At 34.0% G+C, this 19,139-nt stretch overlaps 6 protein-coding genes across 6 annotated transcripts; all 6 read left to right on the forward strand.

Annotated features, from left to right (window-relative positions):
• Positions 1 to 1,071: 1,071 nt before the first annotated feature.
• LOC6639299 lies at positions 1,072 to 2,278 on the forward strand. The gene is made up of 3 exons (XM_023180807.1): positions 1,072 to 1,530; positions 1,654 to 1,743; positions 1,823 to 2,278. Exons 1-3 carry the CDS (start codon positions 1,072 to 1,074, stop codon positions 2,276 to 2,278), a joined length of 1,005 nt encoding a protein of 334 aa, XP_023036575.1.
• A 667-nt stretch (positions 2,279 to 2,945) lies between these two features.
• On the forward strand, positions 2,946 to 3,543 carry LOC111519522. The gene is made up of 2 exons (XM_023180799.1): positions 2,946 to 2,999; positions 3,070 to 3,543. The coding sequence occupies exons 1-2, from the start codon at positions 2,946 to 2,948 to the stop codon at positions 3,541 to 3,543; spliced, it is 528 nt and encodes a 175-aa protein (XP_023036567.1).
• A 162-nt stretch (positions 3,544 to 3,705) lies between these two features.
• On the forward strand, positions 3,706 to 4,329 carry LOC6639298. The gene has a single exon (XM_002062219.3). The coding sequence runs from the start codon at positions 3,706 to 3,708 to the stop codon at positions 4,327 to 4,329; it is 624 nt and encodes a 207-aa protein (XP_002062255.3).
• Positions 4,330 to 4,677: 348 nt separating this feature from the next.
• On the forward strand, positions 4,678 to 5,139 carry LOC6639297. Its single transcript, XM_002062218.1, has one exon. It carries the CDS (start codon positions 4,678 to 4,680, stop codon positions 5,137 to 5,139), a length of 462 nt encoding a protein of 153 aa, XP_002062254.1.
• A 225-nt stretch (positions 5,140 to 5,364) lies between these two features.
• LOC26530147 lies at positions 5,365 to 6,478 on the forward strand. The gene is made up of 2 exons (XM_015179203.1): positions 5,365 to 5,451; positions 6,005 to 6,478. Exons 1-2 carry the CDS (start codon positions 5,365 to 5,367, stop codon positions 6,476 to 6,478), a joined length of 561 nt encoding a protein of 186 aa, XP_015034689.1.
• Positions 6,479 to 12,545: 6,067 nt separating this feature from the next.
• On the forward strand, positions 12,546 to 13,215 carry LOC6639295. Its single transcript, XM_002062216.2, has 3 exons — positions 12,546 to 12,620; positions 12,684 to 13,001; positions 13,057 to 13,215. The coding sequence occupies exons 1-3, from the start codon at positions 12,546 to 12,548 to the stop codon at positions 13,213 to 13,215; spliced, it is 552 nt and encodes a 183-aa protein (XP_002062252.2).
• Positions 13,216 to 19,139: the final 5,924 nt, after the last annotated feature.

Raw genomic sequence — 19,139 nt, forward strand, 5'->3', positions numbered from 1 at the left:
TATAATCGAAGTTATTTATCTAATATGACCATGTACACGAAAAATGCGAGAATGTATTTAGAAATGGATCTGTTAATGGCATTGCAAACAAATGTTCATATGCAATTGGAGTTTCTTCTACGCGATAGAAATGCCAATAGATATCAAAAGGTATTCCAATATAAACTGGATATGTGCAATATGTTGAGCAGCCAAAAGAATAATATGTTTAAGAAATGGTTCTCCACATTTTTCAAGTATGGAAATTTCAATCGTTATTGTCCAGTTCAACCGAATCATTATTATCTAAGAGGTTACAATTTTGATGAGTTGATTGTGCCAACATTTCTATATATTGGTATATATCGCATAGCATTTCGTATTTCTCAACATAGGGAACAGGGTAGACGTAAAGATTTTGTGGCTGCATGTATGTTTGAAGTGGATATCAAGTGAAATTAGTATGATGTGAATAAATAAAATGCATATGCATATAGCCCAGAAAAACTAGTAAAGATATCATTATGGGCTGAGAATAAGTTAAGTTTCTTTAGTTTGTGAATCTAAATCTCAATTGTAATATGAATCTAATCCTAATCGTATACTAAGACTAGATGTAAAACTAAATATAAAAATGTACTTAATATTTATACTCAGACTTGAAACTAGAATACTAACTAGAACTAGAATACTAATGCTTAACTATAATTAGTTGCTTTTTTTTTTGGTCTCTTTAAAATTTAATCACTTTTTTCTTTGTTTTCCTAATAAGCTATGGTTATATTTCATTATAAATTTAAATGATATTTGCTTATTGAAAGATTGTACGAAATATATCGTAGAAATACAATTATTTTGTTCGTTTGTGCATAAAATTGATCATAAATATGATCGATCGTGCAAAGTTTAGTTAACATTCGACCGTATAATTTGTTGTATCTCATATTTTTCAGTAACAAAAAAAAAAAAAAGAAAACAATGAAGCGATTTCTTATTTATCCCATTTTTCTATGGCTACAACTAAATCATATAGTAAGTACTTTCACATAGACAATATTGAATGGATTTTAATTGCTTTGAATTGTCTCTTAGATGGGCAAGCCGAGCATTTTAGATGGCCAATGTAGTGACTATAATAGAAGTTATCTATCAAACTTTTCCATGTATATTGAAAAGAGTAAATTGTACTTAGAGATGGATATTATAACTCCACTGCAATCGGGTGTTAAAATGGATATCGAGTTTATGCTCCGCTGTCAAACAGCCATGGGTTGTCAGAGGGTCTTTCAATATTCTCTGGATATGTGCAGTTTGTTGAGTGCCCAAAAGAATAATATTTTCAAGAAATGGTTCTCCACATTCTTCAAGTATGGCAATTTCAATCGTTTTTGCCCAGTGTTGCCCAAGCATTATTATTTAAAAGGTTATTCCATAGATGATGTGTTTATACCAACATTTTTCTATGATGGCCTATATCGTTTATCGTTTCGTATGATCCAGCATAAGGATCATGGCAAAAGAAGAGATTTTATCATAGCATGTACCGCAGATGTAGAACTCAAATAATGCAAATAAATTAAATAAAAACAAAACAAATGCAAAACGAGACCAATTATAATTCGTTTAACTTCAAATTGAGTTTATCATTAGACACCAAAAGAGGTATTGGCATAGTTTTTTGGGACTCATTATAAAGTTATCGTTGCGCTGAAAATGTTGAAATATTTAATAATTCTTTCTCTACTCGTGGTCTATACGCAAGCGGTGAGTCATTAATTTTACGAAATATAATCAATTATATTAATCAATATTTGTTTATTTTTAGAACAATGTTTTATTTCAGACAGGCGAATGTAATTTTTCTCGCAAATATTTTAACAACTTCACATTAACCATTAAAAATAATACGGTCTCAATGGATATGATAACGATTAGGCCATTTACACGAGGGTTTAGGGCTCTGATTGACTTTCAAATCAGTTTGGGCAATTCCAAGAACTATCAACGCGTTTTTGCCCATATTCTTGATGTTTGCAGTATTGTCTCTTCGGTTAGAAGTAATATATTCAAAAGTTGGTTCGAAAGTATGTTGCAACATGGCAATTTCATGTACAATTGTCCAGTGACTGGAGGTCATTATTTTCTACACAATTGGAAATTGGATTCACGCCTTGTGCCGCACTATATGTACGCTGGGGATTATCGTGTCAAAGCGCATTTCTTCTATGGCAAACATAAAACTAAACAAGAGGATTTTGTGCTTGATATTATTGTCTATGCACAATTAAAGCCTAGTTAACCATGTCAACCATGAAAATTCACAATAAAATATTGATCCACATATGTATTATTATAGTAAATAAAGCAACAAAGTTTTCAATGCAGAAAATTAAATAAGGAAAAAGCAATTACATTTGTAGATTATGTTTTAGTTATTCAAGGGAACTTATGAAAGAAGTCACAAAGTCAAGTCATGCCTATCAGTAGCGCGTATTTGCATCTATATATTACTTTGTGTAGTTTAAAAGATAGTGATTAGAGTCGTTTTACATTTAGAATGTCTTGGTTAGAAACCAAAAATTTTCTTGTGGATTATATAACAATTTTAAAGTCAAAACACTTAGCCATGTTGAGAGAAAGGCTTTTACCACCTACAGATCGTTATCTTAGCTTACGTAATGCTAACTGAAAGATTATCTTGCTCTATTGACTCATTAGCTCCCTTATTACTATGTAATTAAAAGACTGAACATTTCTTATATGATTTATAGATTCTAATTAACTAATGCCGACTACTTTGATTACAAATAATTTCAACTGTTTCATACATAATGAGTGCAATGCAAAACAAAATCAATTAAAATTCATTTATTTCGTAAATTTTCCATTACCATTAACTAGTAGACTAGAAAACTGATTTACATGTTTTTAAATGAACTCATTCGAAAGTTGTCCATATAATGGATATGTCTAAATTGTGTGCTATAATTTGGTTGCTCTTCCTACCAGCAATTGGGGCGGTGAGTATTTTATTTTATTTTGTTTTTTTTTTTTTGTATGAGATTTGCTGAAATTGATTTTATCTTATAGAAATCGCTGATAATACAGACGGGCGAATGCAATTTTAGTCGCAAATATTATGAAAATTTTACTTTGAGTATCGTTAATAATAGTGTGTCTATGGATATGATTACCATTCGAAAGTTGCAGCGTGGCATAAAAGTTTTCATTGACTTTGAAATTAGTTTGGGCAATTCGAAGAACTATCAACGTGTCTTTGCCCATATTATCGATGTTTGCGGTATTGTGTCTTCGGTTCGAAATAATATATTTAAAAGTTGGTTCGAAAGCATGCTGCAACATGGAAATTTCATGTACAATTGCCCAGTGACTGAGGGTCATTATTTTCTGCATGATTGGAAATTGGACTCACGACTTGTGCCTCATTACTTGAACGTTGGAGATTATCGTATCAAATCGCATTTCTTTTATGGGAAGCAGAAGAGCAAGCATGAGGATTTTGTGCTCGATATTATTGTCTATGCCCAATTGAAGCCCAGTTAGTTAATCGGGCATGAAGCTTAGACAACATACATAGTACCAATCAGTCATTTAAAATGAATTAGTCAAATCGTATATAAATATAGATGAAGTCGACAGGCAAAAATTTGTTTTCTATATAATAAGTGATTATAACCAACGATTTGGCAGTAAAATTTATCAACAATGTCTAAACAATTAAATCTATTTTGGTATAGTTTTGGAATATTTTTACTCCTACAAGATAATTGGTCAGGAATTGAGGTAAGTAGCCCAAAATTCATCATTTTGAAAGTCGTAATATTTTTTATGGCTTGTTTTATGTACAATCAGACAATTTCGGTTGGCCTAATGCAAGTAAAATGTGAAAGAAATTTAAAATATTTCACAACTTTTAATGTGACCATTGCGAATAACACCATCTCAGCTGATATGGAATTAATTGAAATATTAAAAAATGGTTTTCGTGCCCACTTGGATATCCAGTTGCGTCTATCGAATGGCAATAAATTTCAAAGCCTTCTACAGAATGATGCCGATTTCTGTCAAATGCTTTCAGCTGTTAAGGATTCCCTTTTCAAACGTTGGTACAAAAGCATCTTGAAGAATAGCAATTTTATGGAGAACTGTCCTATACCAATTGGTCACTACTATTTGAAGGCTTATCATTTTGATATGAGTTTAATACCCTCATATTTGCTAAATGGTGACTATCGCATACATGGCTTGGGCTATTATGGTAAATATCGCACCAAGCGACAAATTGTAATTCTTGAATGTGTTATGGATGGTACAATGAAAAAAAATTGAAAAAAAAAAAACCAAACAAAACAAAGGGAAACAATTAAGTAAAAATGTTTTGTTTACTTATTTTGGGGTTAATTATCGATGAGGTTAGACGGATGAATCAATAATATGACTCAACCATGCAAAACGTTTAATAATTGATCCATTAACTGAAAATCAGGGTAGAAAACAAAATAAATATTGATTCGTTTCGGTCACAAAGTTCATGTTGATGTCATTCAGTAATGTTGATTTTGAAAATTGTATGGACAATTGTTTTCTTAACTTATTTAATAGATAATATACCGGTAAGTTATACGGCATGATGTTGATTAAACGGTTAATGCCTGAATTTGATTTTAGGCTTCGAAAATGGCATTTAAAAGTGGCGATTGTCGCTACAATCGTGAGATTTTCTCAAATTTCACATTGCAAATCATTAATAAGAAAATTTTAATGGATATGAAATTGATTAAGCAACTTCCAAAAGGCCTTAAGGCCCATTTGAGTTTCGAGTTTCGTGTTACGAAGGGTAAAGCATACCAAAGTGTGTTTCAGCATGACATGAACTATTGTGCACTGATCAAAGGAGCTCAGGAATCATTATATCGTCGCTGGTTCACTAGCATGCTGAAATTTGGCAATTTTGCCACTAGTTGCCCCATTGCACAGGGTATCTATTATATGCATGGCTGGGCATTGGATGGTGAGTTGATACCATCGTTTCTTTATTTAGGCGACTATCGCATCGGTGGGACATTCTTCTATGGCCGTTATAAAAAGAATTTCGATAATCCATTATTAGAGTGCACAGTTGAGGCAATATTGAATTAAAAATACAAATATGTATGGAATAAACAAACAAAAAATAAAACAAACAAAAAACACCTTAATTGAAAAATTGTCATAAATTGATTTTGTCTACATGTGGCAGATAGAGATAGCTGATCTTTAGGCTTGAATGGCCTATTAAATGAATATATATTTTTTTTTTCAGTTTGTCTACCAAAATAAAACATTATTTTATATATCCCTTAGTCGTTATATATTTGCTTACTAATGTGGAGCTTGACTTTTAAAATTTTCAAAAACCACTTTTGGTTTGGCATATTTCTATTGGTATTTAGTGGAAATCAACTTAAAGCGGTAAGTTCTATAAGTTCTATAAGGTTTTGTAAGAATTGTTACAATTTCTTGATCGCGGTGTTAAATGTTAGATTTTAAATATTTGTTTTGTTTTTAACTAATTTGAATGTGTTGTCATTTTAACTTCTAAGACAAATATATTCTTCTTATCTAGTTGCTCTTGGTCCTTTAATTTAATTTAAGTCAATTTCGAGAGTTTTAAATTTTTGATAGAAGCCTTAGAATTCAGAAACCAAGTAGAATGTTATGAATGAAATGAAGAGCCTTAGAAATGATAATAATCAAATTGTTGAATTAATCATAAATCATATTCAATTATCAAATATGTTATTCACATCATAATGACGTATTCTAATTCAAAATTATGAATTGTTGATTGTTCAGGCACATTAATCTTAAATAATGCTGAATTATTTTTGAATACCCATCCAAATCCATTCCATTTTCCTTAGGTAGTTAAGTAAATAGTTAACAAGCGTTTGGGTTACATTACTCTTTTTGATCAAATAAACTTAACCTATAGTAATATTTCTCTATTCTTTAACTGTTTTAGGAACGTAGCATAAAATTTACATCTGGTGAAAGCCATTTCAATGACAATTATTTTGATAATTTCTCGCTGGTTATACGAAATGGCAAAGTCTTTCTCGATATGACATTGAAGAAGCCCTTGCTTAAGGGTTGGAGGGCAAGACTTGATTTTCAATTGCGTGTGGCCAATTCAAAGTCCTTTCAGAGCCTCTTTTCGACCAGTGTAGATGTTTGCCATATTGTTAATGCGGTGAAAAATAATCTGTTTAAAAAATGGTATCGAAATCTATTGAAATATGGTAACTTTTTAAAAAATTGCCCATTGAATGCTAGTCATTATTATCTACGTGGTTGGCAATTCGATGAGATGCTCGTGCCACCGTTCATAACGAGTGGGTCATATCGGTTGGAGACCTACAATTTCTATGGCAAATACAAGGGCAAAGATGAGGACTTTATAATGAGCTGTTCAGCGGATGCTATAATCCATATGTAAAAATGATAAAGTATTTTTGTGATTAATGACTTGGAAATAAATGTACACCACAGGTGTATGATTCGTTTAGCTCATTAACAATTTGTCATTGGTCTGCAGAAGTAATAGAAAAGCATAAGAGAAATGTTGAAATTTATTTGCCTACTCCTAATAATTTGTCACTGTACGTTGGCGGTAAGTCTGGATTGATAATCAAGAATATGAAGTTATTGTTTGTAATTGTTTTCTTGAAGGAACGAAAAGTAACATTCCTATCTACAAACGTCATCTTCAATCCGAAATATTTCAAAAACTACACATTGTATATTATAAATAATACCATGAACATGGATATGTATTTAAATCGACAAATTCAGAGAGGATTCAAGGCTCACATTGACTATCAATTGCGGCTGGCGAATGCAAAAAACTTTCAAACCGTTTTCAGTCACAATACGGATGTATGTGCCATTGTAACTAGTGTCAGGGATAGTTTATTTAAATCCTGGTTTCTCGACATGTCGAAACATGGCAATTTCATGTATAGTTGTCCAGTGGAAATTGGACATTATTATATGCGTAATTGGCGTATGGGCGGCTCAATGACCCATCGATTTTTGATGCCTGGCGAGTATCGTGGAAAAGCCTTTTTCTTCTACGGCAAATATAAGGCGAAATCGTATGATGAGTGTTTAGTATTGACAATCGATGCAATATTAACCAATTAATCATTTAAAATAATAATTTCACGCATGAATAAATTATTTAAAATGCTTAAATTGCTGTAAATTATGTACACAATTTTTGAAATCAACAAGCAGTAAATAAAAACAAAATAAACTTTTACACAAATATCCCAATACATTGTTGGATAAAAGATGTCAGCTTTCTATATTATAATTTCGCTATTGGCCTTCAAAATCCATAAAATCGAAGCAGTAAGTTGAAAAAAATATACTTGAATAATTGTAATAATATTTTTACGTCGTTCTAAAACAGATTTCCTCGATGATCATTATGTCCGGAGAAGCCACTTTTAATCCGAAATATATAGAAAATTTTACTATATATGTTCGCAATCATAATCTCTATGTGGATTCGTACAATATACGCACTTTACGTCCTGGTTTTCAAACTCACATGGAATTTGCCGCCCGTCCAAGTAATGCCAGTCGTTATCACACGGTCTTTAAATTCACCATCAATTTCTGTAATGCTCTGTCGGCCACGACTTTAAATATTTTCAAACGTTGGTATCTCAGCATGATGAAAATGGGCAATTTTATGCTAGAATGTCCAGTGAAACCGATGCATTATTATATACATGGTTGGAGTGTCGATAAGGTTGATAAACCATCAATATTACCGCCTGGTTTCTATCGTGTTACAATACACTTTTTCTATGGTAAATTGAATAGCAAAACTGAAGACTTTATTAACCGTTGTGTATTAGAAGTGTATTTTCGTTAAAATGAAATGAGTAAATACATTTAAAGACATGGAAATTTAAGTGTGTAGTGAAAATTCACTAGAAATATATGCCAATAAAATTTGTATTTTGAAAATAAACCTGTCGATGATAATAATGATAAGGAAAGTTGATCTTAAAAATGAACATTATAAGCCCTCTACATATAATTATGGCCACGTTTAACTTTTGACCAAAATTTATACAACTTTTTAAGAATGAGAAGTATTTAGCTAACACTCAAAAGCTACCTTCAAAAATTCATAAAGACTAAATAATCTATCATTCAAAAGCTATATAGAGGGAACCTGCTTAACTGTTTGTGCTGTCTTTGAAATAATCTTGATCTCAAGCCGGAAATTCCCCTTTCAATGAAAGAGAATAATCCTTTTTTTCGATTTCAATTTCAATGATTTCATGTCTCCATTACAAATATAATTATATATCGTTAAAACCATCTGCAATAAAAACAATAAAGACCCCTTACCTACATATATATACCGACATATCCTGCTCAAGCAGCAATATCTCACTGAGAACACACATATCTATAGAAGTTACACCTCTCTCGTTGCGTCTTGAAACCTAATAAAATGAAAACACTCGACGCAATTGCTCAAACATAATCGATGCATCCATCGATGATGTTGACACTTCCTGCAGTGCGAAGGCAGAGCGAAAATGTAATCATTACACTGCGTTTATTTCTTTTCATTCTTTTGCCTCTGCTCAATTTTCAAACTTCGTGCCATCCCATGGAATAAGTATGTATGTATATAGAGAGAAGCTGCTTGTCTGCAGCGGATAATGCTGACAATTTTCATTGGCGACACAGGGAGAGGAGGAGAGGGAGGTTGGATGGGAATTTGTTGGGTTGAGGGAAAGAAATAATAATATCCTGTACAAGGTTGCAACATGTTGCATGGTGCATGCTGCACGGCGCGTTGATTATCGAGAGAACAAAACGAAAAAGAAAAAAAAAACAGCAAAAATAAGATAAAAATGGAACATTCAATTTAGCTGCAATGTCGTCGAGTCGAGTTGGAGATGTCTGAGCTGGGCACCAAGTGTGTGAGTGTGTGTAAGTCTTATAGGGATCACAGCTGTCGCAGGCAGGCAGAAGCAGAGCAAAGGAGCTGCTAACGGTTTTCTTTAACTGCATTTGACTTGTCGTCGTTCCATTCCTTCTTATTTCCTATTTTTTTGCCTTCTCTCGTGTGTGCTTTTAACTTTATCGCTTCCTAATTGCCAACTGCCCTGGTCCTTGTCTACTTCCGAATACACGCACACACACACACACATCTCTCTGCGCATCCCTGGGTGGTCTATGCCCATAATTTTCACACACACATCCACACGCATATAAAATTTTTGCCTCAAGGCCTTCAGTTTGGCCTGTTCGCCAATTTGTTACGATTCCCGCTGGTATAATTATAGGTTGTGTGATAATTTGCTGCCCACACTCGTTTCTCTCTCTCTTCCTATCTCTCTGTCTCCTCGTTCCCATCTCAATCAATGAATTTGCTTGCCATTGGTCCTGACAATAATGCCTGCAGGACAATTTGCTTGTTGGTTTGACTAATGAGTGTTGGTGTGCGTGTGAAAGTCAGGTGTAAGCTTTGTTTAATTAGTTCAAAATGTTCATTGAGCACGGCTAATTGGATATTCCCAAAGATAAAACTCATTTCAATCAAGTCACTCAAGTCAATAAATGGGACAGAACAAAACAATTTGCTTACATAATTTCGATTTCTCTTGTCATTCACACACCCGCAAAATGTCCATGAAATTTAGCAAAATCAATGAGAAAATTACACAGTGCCAACTATGTATATACGTATTTAATAACTGTAGGTAAAATTTATTTTCATTTTTCTTTCTGCTTTTTGCTTTATGATTTATTAATGCTCAAGCAAATGCAATTTGCCCACGTTTGACACATTTCGATAAGAACGAACCAGAAATAAGAGCTGTCAAAATCGAGCAAAATCAAATGACAGTTGCAATTTTTTCTTGTTTGCAAGAATGGAAAAAGTTATGCTTGTGATTTTTCTGAAAGAAAATGGCCACACCGAAAGGGACAGCACGAAGGAATAAAGTTTTTTGCAAGCTTCGATCATATCGTATGGGGCAATTAGCATTTTGTGGCAATGTTGCAACAATAATTTAACGAGGGCCCCAGCATCGGAGACAGCTGGCGCGCCATAAGGTGCAGATGAGAGGAGAGATGAGATGAGATGAGATGTGGAGCCGTGGGCGGGTGGCTGGTTGGCTGGCTGGCAAGAGCGTAGGATGTAGCCACAGCTGAAAGCGCAAGAAAAAATTATTTGATTATCCTGCGGCCAGGCGCTGTCACAATTTTGCAGACTGCCCGCCGAGCGTGTCGGTTAAAAGAAGGAGCATTCTGTCTGTCTGCCATTTCGAGATGACAGCGTGACACGACATGAAGCATTCTGCACAAGAAGCAGCCAATTTATGCCAACAGATTTATCTTAATCCTGGTCTAATATTTTTGAAACATTTCAATACTTTCGAAATGCTTTTCTTCCTTTTAATGTCCTTTATATTATTGCTTTACTTAGCCCACTCGACTATATCACGAGTCACACGAACTCCACAATAAGCGTAGCGTGGTAGTTGTATGAACTTTTCTCTCGTTTGGCACCCATGAAAAAGTGCCACATCAGCGAAAGTCTGTTAACTTCCGGTTTATGGTTGCAGCAGCTTATGGAGTCATTTCCGTTTACGTCCCGCTCTTCGGCTGCCTCAGGTTCCATTCTGGCTACCATTCATTCGGCTCAGCCAACCAGCCAGCTGGCGGTACCCGCAGACCATTCTATTAAATCATCATTTCATTTTGTGCACTGCGCTCTTGCGGTACCTTGCCGCCTCCCTCTCTCTCCCTCTCTCTCGCTCTCACACTCGCTTCTCTCCTTCGGCCTCTATATCTGACTCGAATTTTTTTTCCTCGTTTTCTTTTTTTTTTTTTCAAGTGCTTCCTTTAGATTTATAATTAAGATTTGGTTAGCAGCAAATAGCGGAGGCTTCTCTCCTTTTTCTGCTCTTTGAATTTATGTTGCCCAGCGCAACTACTGCAGCTGCCTTCTCAAAAAGCTGTAATTTATCATATTTTAGCGTCAGTCTCTAACAAATTATATGGGCAGCTTGGACAGCATAGAGGAAAATTAAAGAAAAAAACAGAAAAAAGGAAAGAAAACAGAACCAAATGTAGAAGGAACAAAAAAAAAACGAATAGCAACAAGAACAACATAGTTACTAAACTTTGAAGGCAATGCAATTTAATTACGTTAAGAGGCTTTTTCCGGGTTTTACCTGAAATCTTAAGTTGAAATTGATGCAAAGAATTAGCCTTTATTCTATCATGAAAGATATATAATTGTACTGATACATTTTGGGTATCCTTTATTCGATCAATCAAGGAAGATTATTCCTTGAATTTAGACATGCTAAAAGTTTCTTTATCGATTGTTTGCTTTGACAACTTATCTATGCCAATATGATTCTAAATCAATTTATAAAGTCATACATATTTGAAAATCAAATGCATATTCCTAGGATATTTCAGCTGTCGATCAGCTGTCAGGTTTAGCTGACTTTTATTTAACATTGTTTGGCTAATTGAACATTGAGCTCGAGTTTAGGTCACACAAACAAATTAGATAACAAAGAAATCATTTGTCAACTAGTTTCACAGAGTTGCACTTGCTATTTAAATATGGGCCACAGCACTCGAATCATTATTATTTTAACAATTATAATATTAAATATCACATATTTGAATGGACGTAAGGTAAGTAAATAATATAACAGCAAATTTTAAATGTTTTAACCAAGTCTAATATGTAGTCAATGAGTTCATTACTTTTTCGCAAAGTAAATACCGATTTTGATCATAAATATGCATCGGCATATAGCATGGACATAAGTGAGGATCATCAAGCACTCAATATAACTTTGGATGTTATAAAGAATATTACAGTTGATATATGGCTAAAGGCTAGCATATTGCAAAGGGAGACGAAAACAAGTTATAGAGATATTTTTAGTTATAATATCAATATGTGTCAAATGATGGGCAGAACCAAGAGTTTGAGTTTAATTAATTTTTGGCTACAAAATGTATTTCGATATACCAATCTTCCTATGCGTTGTCCCATCAAAGAGGTGAGTTTCACACAATTTTAACGGTTTGCAATTGTAAAACATTTTTCTCTTCCTTGCTTTAGGGTAACTATTATTGGATCAATTTGAAATCTGACAAGGAAACCATACCAAGTTTTGTAAAAACAGGAAATTTTCGCATTGATTCAATGATCTATATGAGAGAATGGCATAATGATTTCCTAACCAATACATCAATGTATATAGATATTCGAATGAAGTAATATTAAATTGTTAAACTTTGAGATTTTGAACAATATTTGACATCTGATTGGTTTAATTTTACTTGTCATTATGTTTTGCCAAAAATTTAGAAAGTAATTAGCTTAAAAAACAAAGCAACAAAATAGTAAACAATTATTCATCAAAACAGGCAAAGTGAAGTCGACTAAAAACTGTTTGCAAACTTTGACGAAACAGTGAGGTTGCTCTAGAAAGATGTCGCCGATACCGCGAGTTTTTCTTTATCTATTGATTATGATTTTCTTTATTGGGTATCTTGATGGGCGCAAGGTAAGCAAAAGCTTTTTAGAAATGTATTCATTTTACCTAAATGATATCTATTATTTTGTATAGTCCATGAGTGCTTTGTTGTTTCGTAAAATTGTCACCACATATGGTGAAAAATATGCTTCAGCTTTTGCATTTGATATAAGTGAAAATCAGGAAACCCTAAATATAACATTGAATATTGTGAAAAATATCACAGTTGATGTATGGCTAAGAGCCAGCATATTGCAAAAGGAATCAAAGACACATTATAAGGAATTATTCACCTACAACATTAATTTATGTCAGGTTATGGATCAAGGCAAAAGCTTAAGTTTGATTAACTATTGGCTAAAGAATATCTTCAGGTATACCAATTTACCAATGAGTTGTCCCATTCGAGAGGTAAGTAGGAATAGAGAAATCCTGTACAATTATTCACTAATTTCTTATTACTTAGGGTAACTATCATTGGATAAATTTAAAGTCAGATAAAGAGACCATACCCGGATTTATTAAATCAGGAAGCTATCGCATTGATTCATCTATCTATATGAGGGAATGGCATAATGATCTTCTAACCAATTGTTCCATGTTTATTGACATCAAAATGAAATGATTTAAAATAGTTAAAACTGCTAATTGGGTGCATGGGTTTCTTTATCTTGAAATATATGAAATATAAATTGATTTACTTACACGCTTCAATGCTTTGTCACAACATTTGAAAATATATCTACAACTCTATTTTTTTTTTTATATACTAATCTATCAAATAATTATGATAATTATCAAACTGAAAAAGGTGTTATTAAGCAAATATATTTGTTTACAATTCACATTTTGCCCAACAAAGTCCTCTATTTGACATCTAAAACTATGACCCATAACGGTGAATTGATTCTCTTACTAGTTATAGTAATCTGTACTATAAATTATCTAGATGGACGTAAGGTAAAACAAAACAAAAACTAAAACTAGTGCACGTAATTCTAAATTAATTGACTTACATTGAACAGGCGTTGAGTACTTTACTATTTCGTAAGGTTGACACCAACTTCGAACCCAAATATGTAGCGGATTTCAATGCTGATATCGATCTTAATCAGGAATCGATCAATATGACAGTAAATATTATAAAAAACCTAACAGTTGATGTCTGGATGCAGGTTACAGTGGCACAAAAGGAACCCAAATTTAATAGCTATAAAACTGTCTTTGGCTTTAATGTAAACATCTGTCAAGTTATTGGCAGAGGTCAAAGTCTTAATTTGGTCAGTCATTGGCTACGGAATGTATATAAGTATTCCAATTTACCCATGAAATGTCCCATAAAACAGGTGAGTAATATTATCAAATAAGTTAAATTATTTTGTGTATCTATTAATTCATCTTTAGGGCCACTATCATTGGATAAATTTTAAGCCCGAAAAGGATGTTATACCTGGATTTATTAAGACAGCAAGTTATCGAATTATTTCATTAATCTATATGCGGGAATGGCACAATGATATGATAACGAATACATCTTTGTATGTGGATGTTAAAATGAAATAAAATCATTATTAAATAGTCAGAGTCCTTGTGCAAATTAAAAATGTAAAAACTGAATAAAGCTTATCTTCATACAAAACATATAGATTAGTATAGATGAAAAATTATTATTTAATGGTGGCATGAGATGTTTACTTCATTGGTTTTATAGAGAACTTATAGTAGTAACAAGGATTAAAAAGGGAATAGGTTAATAATAATATCTTGATCACATTCTCAACACCTTCTTACAATTGATTGTGCCCTTTTTTGGAAGATTTTCTTAAAATATTGTATTACTCTGTCTTGACTGTTACTGAAAAGACTCATCGCAAAAACAAACAAAATGTTAAGCTATGACTAAATATTAAGACCCTTCTAAATTAAATTGACCCCTTTATAGTCTTTCCAATGCAACAGTTAACGTACACACTTAAGTAAAAGAAAGTTTTGCTTTCTCTAATTGATGGCTCTGACTTTTCATAAAAAAAAAAAAAAACAATCATTTGTGTCATTTGACAGGACATAATGATGGTCTAACAAATTGCTCTATTGAAATGCTGTGATAAGTTTTGGGCACGAAAAAAATCTAAGCCATTGCAGTGCAAAGTGAGTTGGAATTGGCATTTGCTCACATTTAAATGCAATGAATCATTCAATGGCTCAAATCTCCCAATACCAATTGGTTAAACACAATTTTTCACTTCCAATCGAGTAAATCGTTGCACGTGCATTTCGCATAAATAAATTAATGAGCTTTGCCAACACGGACACGCTCTCTGGACATGACCATGTCGCCATTGGACGTGGTGGTGCTGGTGCCCTAACTCTAGGGCTGGCTTGCGACCAGTTGAAGGGGGAGAGTTTTTTCTTTTTGCGATTTATGCGAGTGCGGCCAAACTAAGCGCAAAATAATTTCAAACACTGTCAATAACAGTTTGTGTGTGTCCTTTTTTCGCTCGTTTTTTTCACTCGACACGTTCGTATGCTCTAAGATTCTTGTCATTTTGCTTCTTTTATTTTATTTTATTCTTTTTTTTTCTTTCTTTTTTGTGCGCCTCATCTCTTGGCCTTGCATTTTGCTATCAATTGCACTTCCGTTTTTGTTTGAAAATCAAAGAAGAGCCAAGCGCAATTTCTTGTATTTTTGTCGTCGAACATTGTCGATGTCTTCATTGAAACAAATAGTGAGAACAAGGGGGAGACAAAGCAGCATGAACAGAAGGGCTCCTGGTAACTGATGGCAGAGGTGGAGCTGCTGCTGTTGCAGTTGAATCTCTGTGGCAGGGCAGTGTACTCAAGGAAATTGCCATCATTATACTTGTCGTAGTTTGTCGTACTTTTGTGTTAAATAACGTTTAATGTTTGTTTGGCGTGAAATTGATTTACTAAATCGGTGAAAGGAAGTGCTTTAGCTTTTATACCACGAATGAAGTATTTACAGAAAAGAGATTGTTTCTCTTAAGCCAAGGTAAGCAATGACAAGAATAAATCCAAGTGGATGGCTTTAGTTTAATCAATCAATATTTGTTCAATAGTCAAGAGCTAAAAATCATCAGTTAATATAAATTATTTGTTCAGCAAAAAGATTTTTGCATTTCATAAATTTCCTTTTTTCTTAGACTCTTTCGTAAGACCTTAAAGGGAAGTTGAAAAACAAAGATTATAAACTTTTAATTTGAGATAATCAATAAAAGAAATTAGATCAATCGCAATGCCACGATAAATATCGTTAAATATCAAGGTAAGCTATGTAATAAACTGTGTAAAGTATTTGAAAATCTAATGGGTTAGCCACTTTTTGAATATTCTTCAGCTTACTATAGATCCTTTGTAATGAGAAAAACTCTTGAATTGATCAATGATGGCAATCCAATCCAATTGATGGCAAGTCCTTTTTGTCAGACAGTATCGAATATAAAACTAATCAAACTAAAAGACGAGTAAAGGCTCCATCACTTAAATAGTTTATGTATATAAGACCAACCAAACGGAGAAAGAAATTCTGAGCCTTGTGTCTGACTTAATCTTAAGATCTACTTCTCTTATCTGTTAAATTTAGTTTGCAATTTTAATACTTTACGTTACATTGGGCCTTAAATACATTTTTGTCATACTCTCACTTAAACAAAACAACAAAATGCCGTCAATTCAACAACTTAAGACGACTTTACGACACCCAGACACTCTCGCTCTGACTTAACCAAGCAAATTAATGAACAAGAGAAGAAGGCTGACTAAATGACTGGCTGACTGACTGACTATATGCTCGTTCAGCACGTGGCAGGCAGACAAAACGAAACGCAAAACTTTGCTGAGCAAGAGAAGTGCCTTCTTTTCTACAAGAATTCTTTTAGCCCACATGCATGCAACGCATAAAGGACGAAGGCTCACAACAACAACAACAACATCAATAACAACAACCGTCGCCTGCTGTTCGCTGCTCGGAATAATGACGATGATTTCGTTGATTTGAGTTGTGATTAAAATGCAGCATATAATTCTCGCTGTCTCCTCACAGTTTCACAGTGCTTCGAGCTTCGAGTACTGGCAGCATGTGGCAGCGGGTAAAGTTTTTCACACTTTTGTCTTGTGACTGTGCCAGGCGCAAAAATTCCTTGAAAAAAAAAAATAGAAAAAAAAAGGGAAATATAAAGAAGAATGTAGAGAAGAAAAATTGCAGAAACCGCAACTCGTGTCGACTTGATGTTAGAATAATGAAGAGGCAAAACTTTTGCGCAAGGCATGTAATTTTTCCGCTGTGACAGCCGGCCCAGCGACCCCCTTCCTCCACCTCCTAACCGGAAACGGAAGTTGTCATTCGTTTTGTGCATTTGTTAAAAAGTTACCAAAAAAAAAACACGAAAAACAACAACAGCAAGGGTGGATACGAAAAAAAAAAAGAAAAGAAAAGCAAAACCAAAACACAATGACTGCAAAAACTTAAATGAAAACTTCTGTTGCAGTTTTGTCTCTTCTTTTATATGCAATATATATACATACTATATACACATATACATACATATATACAAATATCTTTATCTATATAGTGTTTTAGGCCTAACACTTGAAATGTTTGCCTCTCTTTACCCCCGCATGCAGAGATAAATCACTGCAATTGGGGTTTGAAGAGGATCGCAAGGCAAATGGGTAAATGGGCGTATGGCCGGTTCGGTCGGTTGTAGTTGGAGTTGGAGTTTGAGTCCGCGCGTTATAAATGCGAACAATGACACAATTGATTGGCCAATTACGTGAGCTTTCGGGGTGATTATGACGTTACGTACCGTTAGCCGAGCAGGACATCCAGACAGAGCAGCAACCAGCAACGTTTGGCGCTCGGCTTTGGGCCTGAACCAGAGTCTGGCCATAATGGTGCAACAGTGGAGCACAGAAGGGGCTGGCGGTGAAGGTGAAGGTGGTGGTGGTGATGTTGGGTAAAGGCGTGTGCATGTCATGCCTGGCTAAATTTACACAATTAAATGCGTGAAATTCGTTTGAATAATTGAGCAATTTTTCGGCGAATGATTCGTATTGTTGGAAAGGGCATAGAGCCAGAGAAAGAGAGAGGGAAAGAGAGGGAAGTCAGGCCTTTTATTTTATTTATTTATTTATTCCCTTTTTTTCGTCAAAAAAAAGGTATTTGTTTTAAAGAGTTTTTGGCATTTAAAATATCATAAATCACCATAATTGAATATGCTTCTTGATTATGCAATTAATTTGCCACTCACTCGAGATGATAGCAATTATTTGAAATTCTTAATAAATTAACAAAAATTAAAATGATTTTTAGTCGAATCAATCCGTTAGTGCTAAATCTAAATGATAAGAGTCAAAAAATCTAAGGTGCAAATTTTAGATCTTTGAACATAATATTTTTCTATGTTTCAACTTCTTTTTACATACCTCAATTCTTATCCCCCGTCAATTTCTGGTCTATTTCTTAAATTAATTAGCAAAACCACATAAGATTTTCATAAAAACTTTCAACTTTTACTCGGTGTATTTGACTTTGATTTCTTTTGAATTATTATTTGTAATTTCTCATTAGATTAAAATAAATGCAATAAATTCTTTTTCGAATTGAACAACCAAATTTAACTATTGATTCCATCTTATTGTTAGTTTATTGTCTTAGGTTATATATTTACTCAGTTTACTTATTTATTAAAAATTTTAATGATTAAAATAAGATTTCCATCTAAAAGAGATCATTTTGTAGTGCAAGATTAGACTCTGCAATGGACTAAAATTGTCATGCATTTCATTAACTCACATTGCTTCCAATTACGGCCGAAAGGCACTGGGGAGCAATTTGTTTTAGATATTTTGTTTTATGGAATGGCTTCAATGAAGCCATAAAATATGCAAGTTAACAAGATAAAGTTGCCTTAAAGTCCAATGCCTGCGAAAGGACCAACCAAAAAGTGGAGACGCAAAAAATGAGAGGCAAAAAAAAAAAAAGCAAAAATTCAGCGTCAACTTTATGGCCAATGGTCGAGATGGCGTAGAGGAAAGCCGCAGCTAATTTATTTGCAGGCTGGGCCATTTATGCGACAACGAGGACATTGTCCTGGCTCTCTGACCAAGCAAGCAAGCACTTCATTGTGCAGTGGCTCGTTGAAAACGCTGATTCAGTTTCATCATTAACCAGATTAATATGGCATGGCCTGGGCCCTGACAGCAGGACACAAGGACAGCACAGGATAGGATAGGCTAGGACCACGACACGACACGACACTGTAAGCTGAAACCAGTGGAAAACCCCTTTTTCTGGCTCATGGGTAAATGGTAATCGATGTGAATTTCGATGCGGATACTGATGCGGGAATGCAGAGCAGATGTGAATTGCGGATGTGGATGTGGATGCGGATGCGAATGCCACTACGAAATGCGGACACATTCTAGTCTGAAACGATGGTCAACGATGTGGTCGACACTTGAAGTTTATCGTTTTGGCAGTTTGTCGAGCATCACGCGGCACCAATGTACGAGACAAGTATTGGCCATGAA

This window comes from Drosophila willistoni, assembly GCF_018902025.1.
Source record: "Drosophila willistoni isolate 14030-0811.24 chromosome XR unlocalized genomic scaffold, UCI_dwil_1.1 Seg144, whole genome shotgun sequence".
In the NCBI taxonomy this organism is placed as follows: domain Eukaryota; kingdom Metazoa; phylum Arthropoda; class Insecta; order Diptera; family Drosophilidae; genus Drosophila; species Drosophila willistoni.

Excerpts from the sequence above, each read along its gene's own strand:
- LOC6639295 (XM_002062216.2), top strand. The coding sequence starts at position 12,546 with ATGTCGCCGATACCGCGAGTTTTTCTTTATCTATTGATTATGATTTTC. Across the intron at positions 12,621-12,683 it reads GGTATCTTGATGGGCGCAAG|TCCATGAGTGCTTTGTTGTT; the intron begins GTAAGCAAAAGC and ends TATTTTGTATAG. Across the intron at positions 13,002-13,056 it reads TGAGTTGTCCCATTCGAGAG|GGTAACTATCATTGGATAAA; the intron begins GTAAGTAGGAAT and ends CTTATTACTTAG.
- LOC6639299 (XM_023180807.1), top strand. The coding sequence starts at position 1,072 with ATGGGCAAGCCGAGCATTTTAGATGGCCAATGTAGTGACTATAATAGA. Across the intron at positions 1,531-1,653 it reads TCATAGCATGTACCGCAGAT|TTTTTTGGGACTCATTATAA; the intron begins GTAGAACTCAAA and ends GTATTGGCATAG. Across the intron at positions 1,744-1,822 it reads TCGTGGTCTATACGCAAGCG|ACAGGCGAATGTAATTTTTC; the intron begins GTGAGTCATTAA and ends GTTTTATTTCAG.
- LOC6639298 (XM_002062219.3), top strand. The coding sequence starts at position 3,706 with ATGTCTAAACAATTAAATCTATTTTGGTATAGTTTTGGAATATTTTTA.
- LOC111519522 (XM_023180799.1), top strand. The coding sequence starts at position 2,946 with ATGTCTAAATTGTGTGCTATAATTTGGTTGCTCTTCCTACCAGCAATT. Across the intron at positions 3,000-3,069 it reads TCCTACCAGCAATTGGGGCG|AAATCGCTGATAATACAGAC; the intron begins GTGAGTATTTTA and ends TTTATCTTATAG.
- LOC26530147 (XM_015179203.1), top strand. The coding sequence starts at position 5,365 with ATGTGGAGCTTGACTTTTAAAATTTTCAAAAACCACTTTTGGTTTGGC. Across the intron at positions 5,452-6,004 it reads GTGGAAATCAACTTAAAGCG|GAACGTAGCATAAAATTTAC; the intron begins GTAAGTTCTATA and ends TAACTGTTTTAG.
- LOC6639297 (XM_002062218.1), top strand. The coding sequence starts at position 4,678 with ATGGCATTTAAAAGTGGCGATTGTCGCTACAATCGTGAGATTTTCTCA.